The sequence below is a fragment of the Euprymna scolopes genome, chromosome 32 (genome assembly GCF_053919585.1).
Source record: "Euprymna scolopes isolate OS-2025 chromosome 32, ASM5391958v1, whole genome shotgun sequence".
In the NCBI taxonomy this organism is placed as follows: domain Eukaryota; kingdom Metazoa; phylum Mollusca; class Cephalopoda; order Sepiida; family Sepiolidae; genus Euprymna; species Euprymna scolopes.
Genome location: NC_136513.1, coordinates 80,166,904 through 80,180,122, shown reverse-complemented (window position 1 = coordinate 80,180,122; position 13,219 = coordinate 80,166,904). Strand labels below are relative to the sequence as shown.

Below are 13,219 nucleotides of genomic sequence, written 5' to 3'. Positions count from 1 at the left end.
GAAAAGACGTAATTAATATTTTAAACATATTCATGCTCTAAAAATCAAATCTTAATGTTTATCTATAAAAATGTGCATACATATGCATAAGAATTGTAAAATATCAACTTTTGAAACATAAGATATTAATGTTATCTTAAATTTTGTAATCTAGAGAATTAATATGAAAGTTCTGCTTGATATAACGTGTTAACCATTGAGCTTACTTTTATCAGCTGTATTTAATATATATCCTGAGGATTCATAACATTTGACGGATTAATAATTTTCTTTTCTCACATAATCTATTGAGAATATCAGAATTGTTTTGATTCTTTACCTCCAACTTATATATATATATTAGTGCAATATAATAGTTCTTCAAATATCAAGTATTCTCAGTTGGCAATTTATTACTTTTCAAAAGATAATCATTACAATATTTCTCATTCCCGGCTAACAAGTCTGCAAAATTGTGTCTTTGCTGCATTTTTAGTCACTTACTCATCAGATGTTCACCTTAAAAAACATAGAATAAACACCATGTTGAACAGCTTCCATGATTCATACAACCGACCAACTCTGCTATTTCTTTCTTGTTTCAAAGATTACGATCATACTGTATTTATCTTAACTGATTTCAATTATTTTCGTATTTTAGTGAATTATTATTTTTATATTTTAAAGTTTTTTTTTTGTATATCCACTTGTTTTCTATATTATTTTATTATTCTAGTTTTAAGTTATATTAATTGTTACATTTATAATTTATTTTTCAGTTAGTGTACTCTTAATAAGGTCAAGTGATTTAACTTCAATTCAAATTTTGTTTTTCTTCTTTACCTGCACTTGAAGCATTGTGTGCTAACTGAAAATTGAACATAATTACATGTATAAATGGATACGTTTGGAAGGTTAAAAATATTTTTATATAAACAAATTTATTTGCTTACATCAGATATATCTCAATGATAATTCCACCATGCGGTCCAGAAAAAGAAAAAAAAAGATAGACTCCTCATTGATAAGGATGTGTAACATCGAAATATATCTGATATAAGCAAATTTGTTTATATAAAAAAATGTGTTGTTTTAGCATTCAAAACGTATCTATTTATATACGTAATTATTTTATTTATATATATGTGTGTGTGTGTGTGTGTGTGTGTGTGTGGTATGTGTTAATGGCATCAAAACAAAACTCAGAGCTATTGAAATTAGGCCAGTTTTGCTTTCTAATGTTCTTAGTTTAGAACTATCTTCAAGATATTGAGCACTTTTCAGTTTTTAACCTGTTTGGTGGTTTACGGTTCCTACATTACATTTTACAGACACTGGTGGGGAATTAAATTCTGAACATTTTTGGGAGGAGGGGGGGGGGGCACCTAAAACATGTTAATCTAAATGAAAGAAGGGGGTGGGAGGAAAGAATATATTTCTCCACTTTATACGTCTTTTTGTCCCGAATTAGTATTTGTTCATATTTTGCATGTTGAAAAAAAAAAAAAAGAAAAAAAAAAAGACATTGTTCAGTGGAGTTTTTTTGTTTTTTTTTTGTTTTTTTTAACAAATTTTTTAATTTCAATATTTGGGTGAATTTCTTCCGATTTCATCCCAAGAAATCATCACAGTATTTTTATTAGCCAAATCGCTGCCCAAAAAAGAAACCCGGTCCGTCTCAACTTTGGTTGTTGTTGTTGTTGTTGTTGTTCTGGGGCTGCGGAGCTGCCAGGAGATCTTTGTACTCATGTAAAGCTTCCTTCAGGGCCTTACAGACCTGCGGAGACGACGACGTTGTGCATTCTACTAAAGACGGATACAGCTGGATCACTTGATGCCACACGGTAGGTTCTACTGGAAAGAAACAACAAAATCGATTTAACATAAATTACGCAAATTGGTAAACAGCAACGGAAATCTTTAACCCTATTTCTGTGACCGTTACGCAGGAACAAACAGATATAACACCAAAAAAAAAAAAAAAAAAAAATTTTTTTTTTTTTTTTTTTTACCATTATTTTTAAAAGTCTCTCGCTGGCATATGTCCATTTTAGTGCAGCACGCGCTTCTTTTTTCCGCCCACAGGCTGGGCTCCGCTCATCTTCAACTTTACACGTCCATTTTCTTCAACATCCACTTTGCTTCTGCCCCAAGCATGTAGTGTACTTTTCTCTCGTTTTTTTTCCTCCTTGTCGCACACACTTCTAAATTTGTATATCCGCTTTTTTCAGCAACTACTGCTGCTGCTGTTGATCTCTTCACAAGCCAGCCATCCTTCGCCGCTGCTGATAGTTTCCCCATGCGCTCATATGCACTAAGTTCCGTTTCTAAGATTAGATATCGAGGCATTGCTTTATCCTGTTTTGTTGCACCTGAAAGAAAAAACTACAAGAAAAACCCAACCTAATATTTTTGAAATTTTTTTTTAGAAAAAAAATGCTAATGTGGATTATTCTGTTCTTATTATGTCTTTTATTCTCATAATGTTTCGGACAATGTAATCTCCAACCCTTTTTCCACATGGATTTATGGTGCAACGGATAAAGTGCTCAGTGATAATCAGTTTGAAATGGTAATCTTGTTGGGGATGAAAATTAGCAAAGATGATGACTGAGGATTTTTAAATATGCGTAAAAAGTGATGACGTAAGCAGTAACGCAAACAGCATTAGTTGATTATTATATAGATTGCCATCATAATATTATTTGTATTGCTATTCATCTTTAATTCGCTTGAATACATACTGAATTAACTCCCTTGATGTTATATTATTTAGGCATATAAGAGACTCACTGAGAGACCTGATATTGCCCGGTATTGAATAATGATTATTAGAGCAATGACAACAGCATATTCTTTTCCTTGTTTTCATTCTTATGTATATATCCACTGATATCTTATATGTTTTTATGTAGAGTGATGTGTTTCTCGGTTGATTTTGTCTCTGTGTCGGATATATACTCGAGAGTAAAAACAATGAAAAGAATATGCTGTTGTCATAGTCCTAGTGATGACGTAAGCAGTAACGCAAACAACATTAGCTGATTATTATATAGATTGCCACCATAATATTATTTGTATTGTATTCACCTTTTATTCGCTTGAATATATACTGAATTAACTCCCTTGATGTTATATTATTTAGGCATATGAGAGTCTAGCAGTGTGTTTTAATTCGGTGAATAAAACAAAAAAACATTGTCGTTCATACTAGCACATACAAAAAATAACTAATTGCGTAAAGCAATCTTCTCTTGGTTTCTCAACTCCTCTTCACCACAAAATCACGATTATATTGCGACCATCTCGCAAAAAAATCCGTCTTTATATAAAGATTTTTAATTGCGACAGTACCACGATTTGCTAATCTTTCTTCCCTTCTCTTTTCCTTGTATTGGACGTATTCCGGGTTCGAATGACAGTGGTTCTTCTGCACATCATTTTGTAACCTCAGTGTTGTCCAGTTCTGCTACAATAATCTAAAATATTATCTGTATTATATTCATCTTTAATTCGCTTGAATACATACTGAATTAACTCTCTTGATGTAATATTATTTAGGCATATGAGAGACTAGCAGAGAGACCCGATACTACCGTGGTTGAATGATGATCAACGAATGTTTCACCCTCCCATATTTTATTGTCATCGAAATCAGTGAAATCGCTAGTTTTCAATCAAATAGATTAATTGCCTACTCTAGTCACTAGGACATATGGCCGAGTGGTCCTAGACGTTGTATCAAAGTTTACAGTTACCCAAAAGGTGCTGAGTTCAATCCTGAACGAAGGCAGTGAAAAAGTAACATTAAAAACAGAGAATCAGCAACTATGTCCCAAAGCCTAACTGGAGTCCGAACACGGTACCCCCGTAATAATAATAAAGGGTTGGGTTCGAGACGGTTCCCCAGTTCGATACAAAACACCTGACGAAGGCCGGAGGGCAAAACGGCCGAAACGTTGTGACAATAACAACCAAGATGAGGAAGTCAGTCCGACAATCTCAATCAATGAAAACACCTCATCTCAAAAATACAGACAATTACTCTCCCATATTTGTCCAAAATTTTCCGTGTATTTCTATTTAGCAGTTTTGCATGGTGCTGAACTCAAATTTAAATATGTTAAGGCCTTGAGGATTTGGGGGGGGGGAATGCTGAACTTAGTTTTTTTTTTTTATGCATGCCTCATTCACGGTGCACTCACGGGGGACTATGCATGCTTCACTTGTTTTTAAATGATTTTAAACTCGAGTTAACCAAACTAAAATTCTTCATCAATTTTTATAAAGTTTCACATGTACATCTATTATTTGATTTTCGAAATTTTTTTTTTATATTAAATTTATTGAAAAAAATTAACTGACAGACCAAGCGACTGAATTGTGTCTCAGAGGGATGTGCTGAGGCATCTAAAACGAGAAATGAAAAAAAAATCTCATCACTGATGATGCTTCATCAATTTTAAAATTTAGGTCAGTGTGACTTTAGGATTACTACAGGCCAGGATCAAAGTGTTCTTCAGATGCTGCACTTCAATTTCTTCTTCCCTCTCAGTGGATGGGGAAATCCTTCACGACTGAGACAATTTTTAATTTTTATTCCTTTAGTTAAAAAATTGTGATTTTGCCCGTCTCAAAAGCTCCATTGATGCCGTCACTTATAACTTGTTTTTACATTTAACTTGATGAAATTCAAGTTTTTTCTTCCTTAAATATTCAATTTTATTATTATTGATATTCTAATTGTTGTTATTGTTATTATTATTGCCATTATCAACACATGTCATTATCAATATACTTATAAAGTTGAGTTTTTTTTTATTGCTCTTGCATTGAGATTAAAAGTCTACTTTTTCTATTTAGAAATTATTAAAACAAATTTTTAATATCCTCAGTCATGGATATCTGAACAATTTCATGAAGGTTAACTAATTTGAATATTCCTTAAAAAAAACAAACATTAATTAATTACTTATTCATCTTTTATCGTTTATTATTATATGGTTGATTTTATTTTACTATTACCCCAATTAAGATGAAAATATTTTAGCACATGGAAATATATGTATAATTTTTTATTTTCTTTATGTAAATATAGTCATATCTTGCTACAATGTGCAGACTATTTCAATCATTAGTGATCTCATCAGGCAAGAAAAAAAAATTTGAAAAACTTTTTTTAATTTTAGAGGAGGAAATATTTTGCCATGTCTAATGCGTAGCATGGTTTAAAGATCTTTTAATTATGCTATACGTCATATTTATAAAAAGGTTTTCAATTTTTTTTTTTTTTTTACAAACTAATTTTACAATTTTTTTCTGTGAAAAAGGTTTTGGGGTGTTGAATTTGACTATACATCTTCTATTATATAAATTTCACCTGCCTGTTAGTGTGTGTGTGTGTGTGTGTATGTTTGTGTGCCTCGCTAAAACTTTCCCGACCAATACTGATAAAATTGGTATCATTTGAAAGCTCAGTCTCTGGGTCAAAATAATTACTTCGCCCTCAATTCGGCTGTTTTTCACAAGAAGGGGTGGGTTTTTTTCATCAACATCTTCACAAGACATTGTCTCCTTTCAATTGACTACCCTTAATTCCAACACTCGCGACTTCCGATTTCACGATGGACGCATCAGCTAAAATGTTAGTTTTTTTCTTCACTTTTTCCTCCTTCGCGTTAAAGATTCGAGTCTGCCTGCCTACTACCAATTTTTTTTTTTTAACACCTCTCTCTACCTGGGCTGCCTACTGTTGCTTTGATTTCCCCCTCCCCACCTATCCACACCCCTGCTACAACTACTTTCTTTTTTAAACATCTATATCCACCGGGGTTCCTTACTACACCACCTTTCTACACCCACGCAATGTCGGGTACCTCTGCTAGTATATGTGCGAGTGATTTTGTTTGATTTTAATGGCTGGTGTGCATTTTGTATCTTTTAGATTGTTGAAGATGATATTTGGGCCGTTCTTTTGAAGAGTTTTTTAATTCGTTTGCTTGGTAACGACATCATTAACATTTCCATGCAGGTTAATTGCTATTTGTTTTTTTGTCAAATGTTATTTTGTTAATACTGGATTTATTTTATTTATTCAATATTTTCGTACAAATTAGTTTACCAATTATGTAACAAAAAAAAAATAATTTCGTTGCTTTTCCAGAAAGAACAGAAAATGAAAACTTACCATTTATTGGCGATGCTTTCTTGAGTGATAATAGCAATGTCGTAATGGCTTTTAACACTGAAGCAATTTCTGCTAAACGTGGTCTGCAAAAAAAAAAAAAAAAAAAAAAATTAAATACAGGATTTTATGAATAAATAAAACTTAAACAAAAGGAAATAGTTTTTATTTTATTATTTTTTTATAAAGTTATGACTTCAAGACAAAATTACCAACCGCATTTCACCGGGAGATAAAAGTCTAAAAATGGTTTCTTTCACATTTAACTGTTTGCGAACAGCTAAGGAAAAATAGATAATTACTGTAGTTGCCAGAAGCGAATCATTTACGGTTGTTCTAATTTCAAGCACTAAAGGTTATATATATATATATATATATATATATATATAGGCGAATAAGGAAGGAAATTCAAGACGTTTTCTTCCGGTAAATATTTTTATTTTTTATTTATTTATTTTGAGAGAAAAATCTCAGATCCAACTGCATTCGTTGGAAACTTTTGATTGTCTGCAAATAGCAGTTGTTATCTTATAAAGGCCGATACATTTTAAATGTAGTCTAATGAGCATAAAAAAATGTTTCGAGCACATATTCTCAAAATGGATGCTCTCCAACCTCTTCTCAATAAAAATGATGGGGAAGATGAAGACAAATATACAAGCCTTTAATTTAACTTTACAAATAGTTTGTGCGCACACACACTTTACATATATATATATATATATATATATATATATATGGATGACTATAGTGCTCCTCATCTTGAGTTGAGCATATTGAGAAGTGAAACACGAATTACCATTAGCATATAAGCGACGCTCTTTGTGTAAACAAATCGAGCGGAGGTATTTCAGACGATATCAAAAACATCGTTAAAACTCACTACTCGTTCAAGCAGCCGCCAATAGCGTAATGGTTAGGAGCCTTGACTGCCGTACAAACGGTCGGGTTTCGATCCTAGCTTGAGGTAGTTGCCTGTCTAGCCGCACTGATGAGCTGTGAAACAGCGAAACAGTACTGTATGTGGATGACTATATATATATATATATATATATATATACAGACAAATTTACATGGTTGCAACACTGGACATGCTTATGCTTCGAACAGATGGTTGGTTAAAACCACAAGTCTTCGTAAGGCGAAAAAAGTTTATCTTCCACAGAACAAAGCCAGTTCTCAAATGAAAAATAAGGAAAGTATGTGCTTGAAAAAATAAAACGTTAAAATTTAGAGGGAGAGGGAATGGGTTATGTGATATATATAAACTCTAGACATATAAGTAAGGCACTTAATAGAAATTCTTTGCTTAAAAAGAAAAAATGCATGATAATATAATGTCGGAGAAGAGCAAAGAATTTCTATTTTTCTGAGGAAAATATGCACGAAAAGAGTTGCTATTGACATAATAATAACTGATTGTTTCTGCATAACGAAATGGATCTGTAACAAAATGTATCAGCATTTTAATATGTTAGACGAGCTGTTTTGCATAAAAAATAAATATTTGGATCTTGGAACGTAACTATACTGTAATCTATATTTATAATATAAATCACACCTGTCTGTTTAAATTTATGTATGTATGGTTGCCTAAAATTTTCGACAGATGTGACAGATTTTCACGAGATTGGTATTATTTTGAAGCTCGATCCTTCAGACGACAAATATCGAAAAACTGGCTAAAAACATTAATTCCTTCACCCTCAACTAGGCACTTTTCTACAGGGAGGGTCGATTTTTTTTTCGGCGATATTTTCAAAAGTCATCTATTCTTTTCGATTGTCTAGCCATAACTCGTCACTTTCGGTTTGGCGATGGATGCAACAGCAAAGACGTCACCTTTTTTCTTTTTCACATTCTTTTCCTCCTTCACAGTACGGGTTCAAGCCTACCTGCCTACCACCACCTTTTTTTTTTTTTTTTTTTTTTTTTTTTTCTCAACACACAACTCCAAACACCTGAGCAACGCTGGGCACCCAGACCAGTCTATATATATAGATATATATATACACACACACACACACACACACACAGTAGTAGCGTTCATGTGTGTGTACAACTCTCCTACAGTCCACACTACTGAATCGATCATGCATGATAGCACAACAGTGTGTACAATAATACGATGCACACAAGATAATGTAACAGTGTGCAGTATATTTACAAATAATAATTCAACAGTGTGTATCAGTGCATTATATATGCACGCGAATGCAACACGAGTCTTTGTCTGAACATGTGTGCCCATTTATCTTACAAGTAAGTGTGCTTACCTGGGTAATGGACACTTCCCACTCAACCGTTCGTCTTCGACGTAATTCTTCACCACTTCTTGGCATCTTTGCAACAAAGACTGTACGGCCATCTTGGTCAAGGAACCTTCATTGGCACTGCGAGTAATGAAGGAAAACTGCAGTAAAGTTTCAAAGCAACCCTTTGCGAATTCTTCACGCAACTTTCGACTCGATTCAGTGTCTGCAAAAAATGGGAAAAAGGTATGTTTTACACGTTTATTCTTTTCAATTATGAGAGTGTTTGAGTGAGTGTGTACACGTGAGTGAGTGTGAGCGAGTTAGTGAGTGTGTGTGTGTGTGTGTGAGCGTGTGAGAGTGAGTGTGTGTGTGTGAGTTAGTGAGTTAATATGTGAGTGAGTATGAATGAGTGAGTGAGAGTGTGTGTTTGCTTAACGGCATTTCAACCTCTAAGATCATTTCATGCCAACAAAAGGTTCATTGGCATAGGAAGTTTTTAAATTTCTTAAAAAGTTCACCTTCAGAAGCAAGATGCTTTAAATTTTCCAAAAAGTTTTTTATCAAATGTAAAAAATTTGTTGTTTTTTTTATTAGAATGTTACTAGATTTGTTTATAGGAGTTTAAATAAATTTGTTTCTTTTAGATATTTTAAAATCTGCTGAGGTTCCATTTCCTGGAATACTTTTCCAATACTTTCTGTCCCGAAATATCTCTTCTGGACGTGTTTATATCTTCTACACTCCGTCAGTAGATGTTTTATGATTATTTGTTGGTTGCAAAGTGTGCAGTTTGGTGCTTCCTCTGTTTTGATTAAGTTGGTTGGTTGTTTTTGTTTTACGGCATATCAACCCTTTCCAGGTTATTTAATGCCGAATCCGGTGATTTTGAAGAAAAGTTTTTTTAATAGAATATATTTGTTTTTTTTTTCAAGTCGGTTTCTATTCAACCCATAGTTGGGACCCTAACAGGTACTACCACTCTGGGTTAGAGTGGACCTGGGAGCAATGGCAATTAAAGGGTGACTCCGCACTCCCCAAATCCCGCAAGCTGGGGCCTCACCATCGGATATAGTTTAAGGTCATACAGGACCTTTGATTAAGTAAGAATAGGTTAGTTTTGTGTGCCCAATTCTTATTCGGTTCCGTGCAATCTCCTCCCTTCAAGATTTTTTGTTGTTTTTATTATTTTGGATTCTAGGCTGACGTTCATGCAGTTTGTTTGGTGTGCATCTATTCCACTCTTCATGTCTATATGTTCGTTAACTTTTCTTTTCGGATCTGTTTGTGGAATTTTAATTTTTTTTTTATCGTTTAGTGTTTTGTGATTTCTTTAGTCAGATTATCGTCCCTTTCGTTTCCTGGGATGCCAACAGTATTCAGAGAGTCGTTTATTCATTAATGACATAAGTGAAAATAGTTTTGGATAGAAAATAGACAAAACAAGTAAATCATGAGTTATCTCACCCTGCAATAACTATTCTATATAAATAAAAGAATAAATGTCTGTATGTGTGTGTGTGAAAATATTTAACCGCTAAACTCTTAACCTACTGGTAACATAACATTGAAATCAACAGAAAATACTAATAATACACCAAGGATGGTTTATTTTATTTATTAAAAATAAAATCTTTGTTTGGATGGATGAATAATGCATACAGAAATATGCCAGCAAGTTTGAATGCAAAATTTTCATCTCAATTTGCCCAGATATTTCTATTAGTTTTACGCATTCACGAATTCAGTTATAGATAGAATCGGTTTAATTTTAAATCTTATGTACAAGGTACCTTCAATAAGTTTCCAGACTTTTTCAGTATGGGCACTTTTATTGATAGTACATACACGAACCTCAAAAGTCTAAACGGTGGCTCCACACTCCCCAAATCCCGCAAGCTGGGGCCTCACCATCGGATATAGTTTAAGGTCATACAGGACCTTTGATTCAGTAAGAATGCACGGTTCCAACAACTTCTGGAAAGTTCTATGAAAGTCCTCTTATGTGAGTGCGTGTTTCAATGACCCCATCACAGCCTTTTTCATCTCCTTAGTTGTCTCATAATAGTTTCTTTTGAGCTTAGAGAATAATCTAAAGTCATAGGGAACAAGATCTGGACAACAGGGAGGGTAAGGAACTGTCATGATGGCCATCTAGGCCAAATAGTTTGACCTTCTTTTGGGACAAACTTTGCACAAATCTTCTGCATCTTCAGTTCCTCATGAATAACTGTGTGTTCAGTTCCCACACTGACATCAAAGCATGCACTTATTGTCTCTATAGATATATAACGGGTCTTATTCATGAAATTCTTTATTTGGCCAATCAACTCTGATGTTCTGCCTTCCTTACTCCTCCCACACCTTTCATCATTCTTCACAGACTCCCTACCTTCCTTGAATCTCTTATGTCACTCAAAAACTGCTGCTCGATTCATGCAAGATGGTTCAAAAGTAGTCTGAAGCATTCCCTACGTTTCTGTTGCATTTTTCGAAGTTTATAAAACAATTTCTTTCTTCTAACATGTCCTCACGTCCAAATTACATTTTTGAAATTAACCAGCTGTGACAATCATGCTTTAGTAGGTTGTATTCCAATTCCTGTTGTAGCTATTCATTTTAAATATTTTGGTTTTGATTCTAACTGATAGAACCTAAGTCATTTTAATTTTTTTTTTTTTTTTTTTTAATCAGTACTATATAATAGGTACAGACATGCTGTTAAAACAAATGTGATCTTAAAATTTTTTAACCCAAGTCATTTTAAAAAAACTTGAAATCAGTACCATATATTAGATAGAATATCTGTCATCAAAACAAAAATATTTTATATTGTATTAGTTTCTTAATTTACAAATTTTAATTCAAGTTTAGACATCGAGCGAAAAAAAAATGTTTAAAGCAGTTCATGCAATCTTGTAGATTTAAATATTTGAAAAAAAAAAAAGATCACTGGTTAAGACAGAGGTTCTTAGTAAACGGTAAATTTACTCCTAGGAGTCAAAAAATTATATAATCGGGAGTAAATAATTAAATAATCATTTCTTTTCGGATTATGTCATATCTAAGAAATATACAAAATTATGAAGTAATTTTATTTTAAAAAAAAAAAAACGTTTGATTTTCTTTTCTTTTTGTGGTACGAGTGTATAATACTATTTTATATAAAACCCAAAATCCTAAACGATAAAAAGTTGGTTTTTTTTTACCTTATTTTTCAGTCTATAAGAAGAGTGAATTTTTTGTATGGGAGTACTTGGAGTATGATGGAGAGAAGAATTGCTGTTTTAAGACTACATAGAGTTTTGCTTTTCTAGTGACTCCATGCTACAAGGAATGAAAATAATAAAAAAAACTGATTCCGTTCTTGATGAAAACGTATATCGTTGAAACGAAGTCGATTTTAAATTTTAAAATAAAATATTGTCTTTTAAAGAAAAATATTCAGCATTATAAATTCTAATGAATATTTTTTAATTATTTTTTTTTTTTTTTATCCTTTCAGATGAGGCTTCATGATTTGTGCGTTCATTTTTTTTGCATCTTCATTGTTTTTGTTATGTCACCACGTTTCGGCAAAATCATCCTCTAGCCTCTGGCACAGTGGATAGAGTCGATGAGTCTTTACAATTCCAGGTGAGCATTGTCTGAAGATAGCGGTTTCAATCCCACCCAAAACAGGCCAGAGGAAAGCAGTAATTATTAGGGATAACATTCCTATCCCGCTGCAATTAATCACCTGAAGAAGGTCAGAGGATGCATTGGCCGAAATGTGATGAAACAACAACAACTATGAAGATGAGGATAACAGTCCGCAAAAGGAATAAATGCACTAATGAATTTACCATTTTGGGAATCATTTCAGCACCCTTAAAACAACCAGGAGTTTTTCTGTTATCTTCATGATAGCACTTGAGACATAGATTATCAATTCCAATTCCATAGCTCAGGTAAAACGAACTGACAGATGTAGAATAAATTTGTCAATGGAAGAACTGGGAGTCGTCAGTGTGGACGAAGTTATCCAATGTATAGGATTAAATTGGTTTGATCATGTGTATTCAGAAGATGGAATCAAATTAGTTTTAAGGTGGTCTGCAAAAAGTGTGTAGACCTCAAAGGAATTGGTAAGTTGAGGAGGTGAAGCAGTTTGGATTGATGAATCAAGATTTTAATCATAAAATATTGAAATTAAATAAGTTGTGTAATTCAAAGAATTATGACCTGATTGAACTTGCTTCATGCTAACCGTTTTCATCCTTAGTCTTGAAAAGAATAAAGAAATCTAACTCGGTCAAGAAAAATAGGACTTGAAAGAAAGAATAATAGGAAGAAGTAGAAAAAGAAAAAAAAACGAAGAAAAAGGAAAGAAAAGACGAAGAAAAAGAGATGAAGAGACGAGAAAAAGAAATGAAGAGAAAAAGACAAAGAAAAAATTTAACAATAGGCAAAAAATATGAAGAAAAAAATTAAGAAACAGAAAAAAAGAAAAAATTAAAAAGATAAAAACGAAGAAAAAAGAAAAAAACGAAGAAAATGAAAATAAAGAGCAAAATACAAAAGAAAAAACGAAGAAAAAAAGAAAGAAAAAGACGAAAAAAGAGATGAAGAGAAAAAGACAAAGAAAAATGAAACAATAGACAAAAATATGAAGGAAATTAAAAAGAATAAATTATGAAGAAAAAGAAAAGATGAAGAAAAAGAAAATGAAAACAAAAATGAAAAATGAACAAAAAATTAAATAAATTAAGATGAAGAAAAAGACAAAAACGAATAAAAAAGAAAAAGACAAGAAAACAACGAA

The 13,219-nt window shown here is 32.7% G+C and overlaps 1 protein-coding gene across 1 annotated transcript in view; it reads right to left on the bottom strand.

Annotated features, from left to right (window-relative positions):
- Positions 1-1,517: 1,517 nt before the first annotated feature.
- Positions 1,518-13,219, bottom strand: part of LOC145256176 (protein MON2 homolog) — a 1,437,553-nt gene continuing 1,425,851 nt past the window's right edge. The window contains exons 35-37 of the mRNA XM_080114764.1: positions 8,440-8,641; positions 6,167-6,249; positions 1,518-1,833 (exon numbers count right to left, since the gene is read on the bottom strand). Coding sequence (XP_079970890.1) covers positions 1,658-1,833; positions 6,167-6,249; positions 8,440-8,641 — 461 coding nt within the window. The 3' untranslated portion in view covers positions 1,518-1,657. The remainder of the gene's footprint in view (positions 1,834-6,166; positions 6,250-8,439; positions 8,642-13,219) is intronic.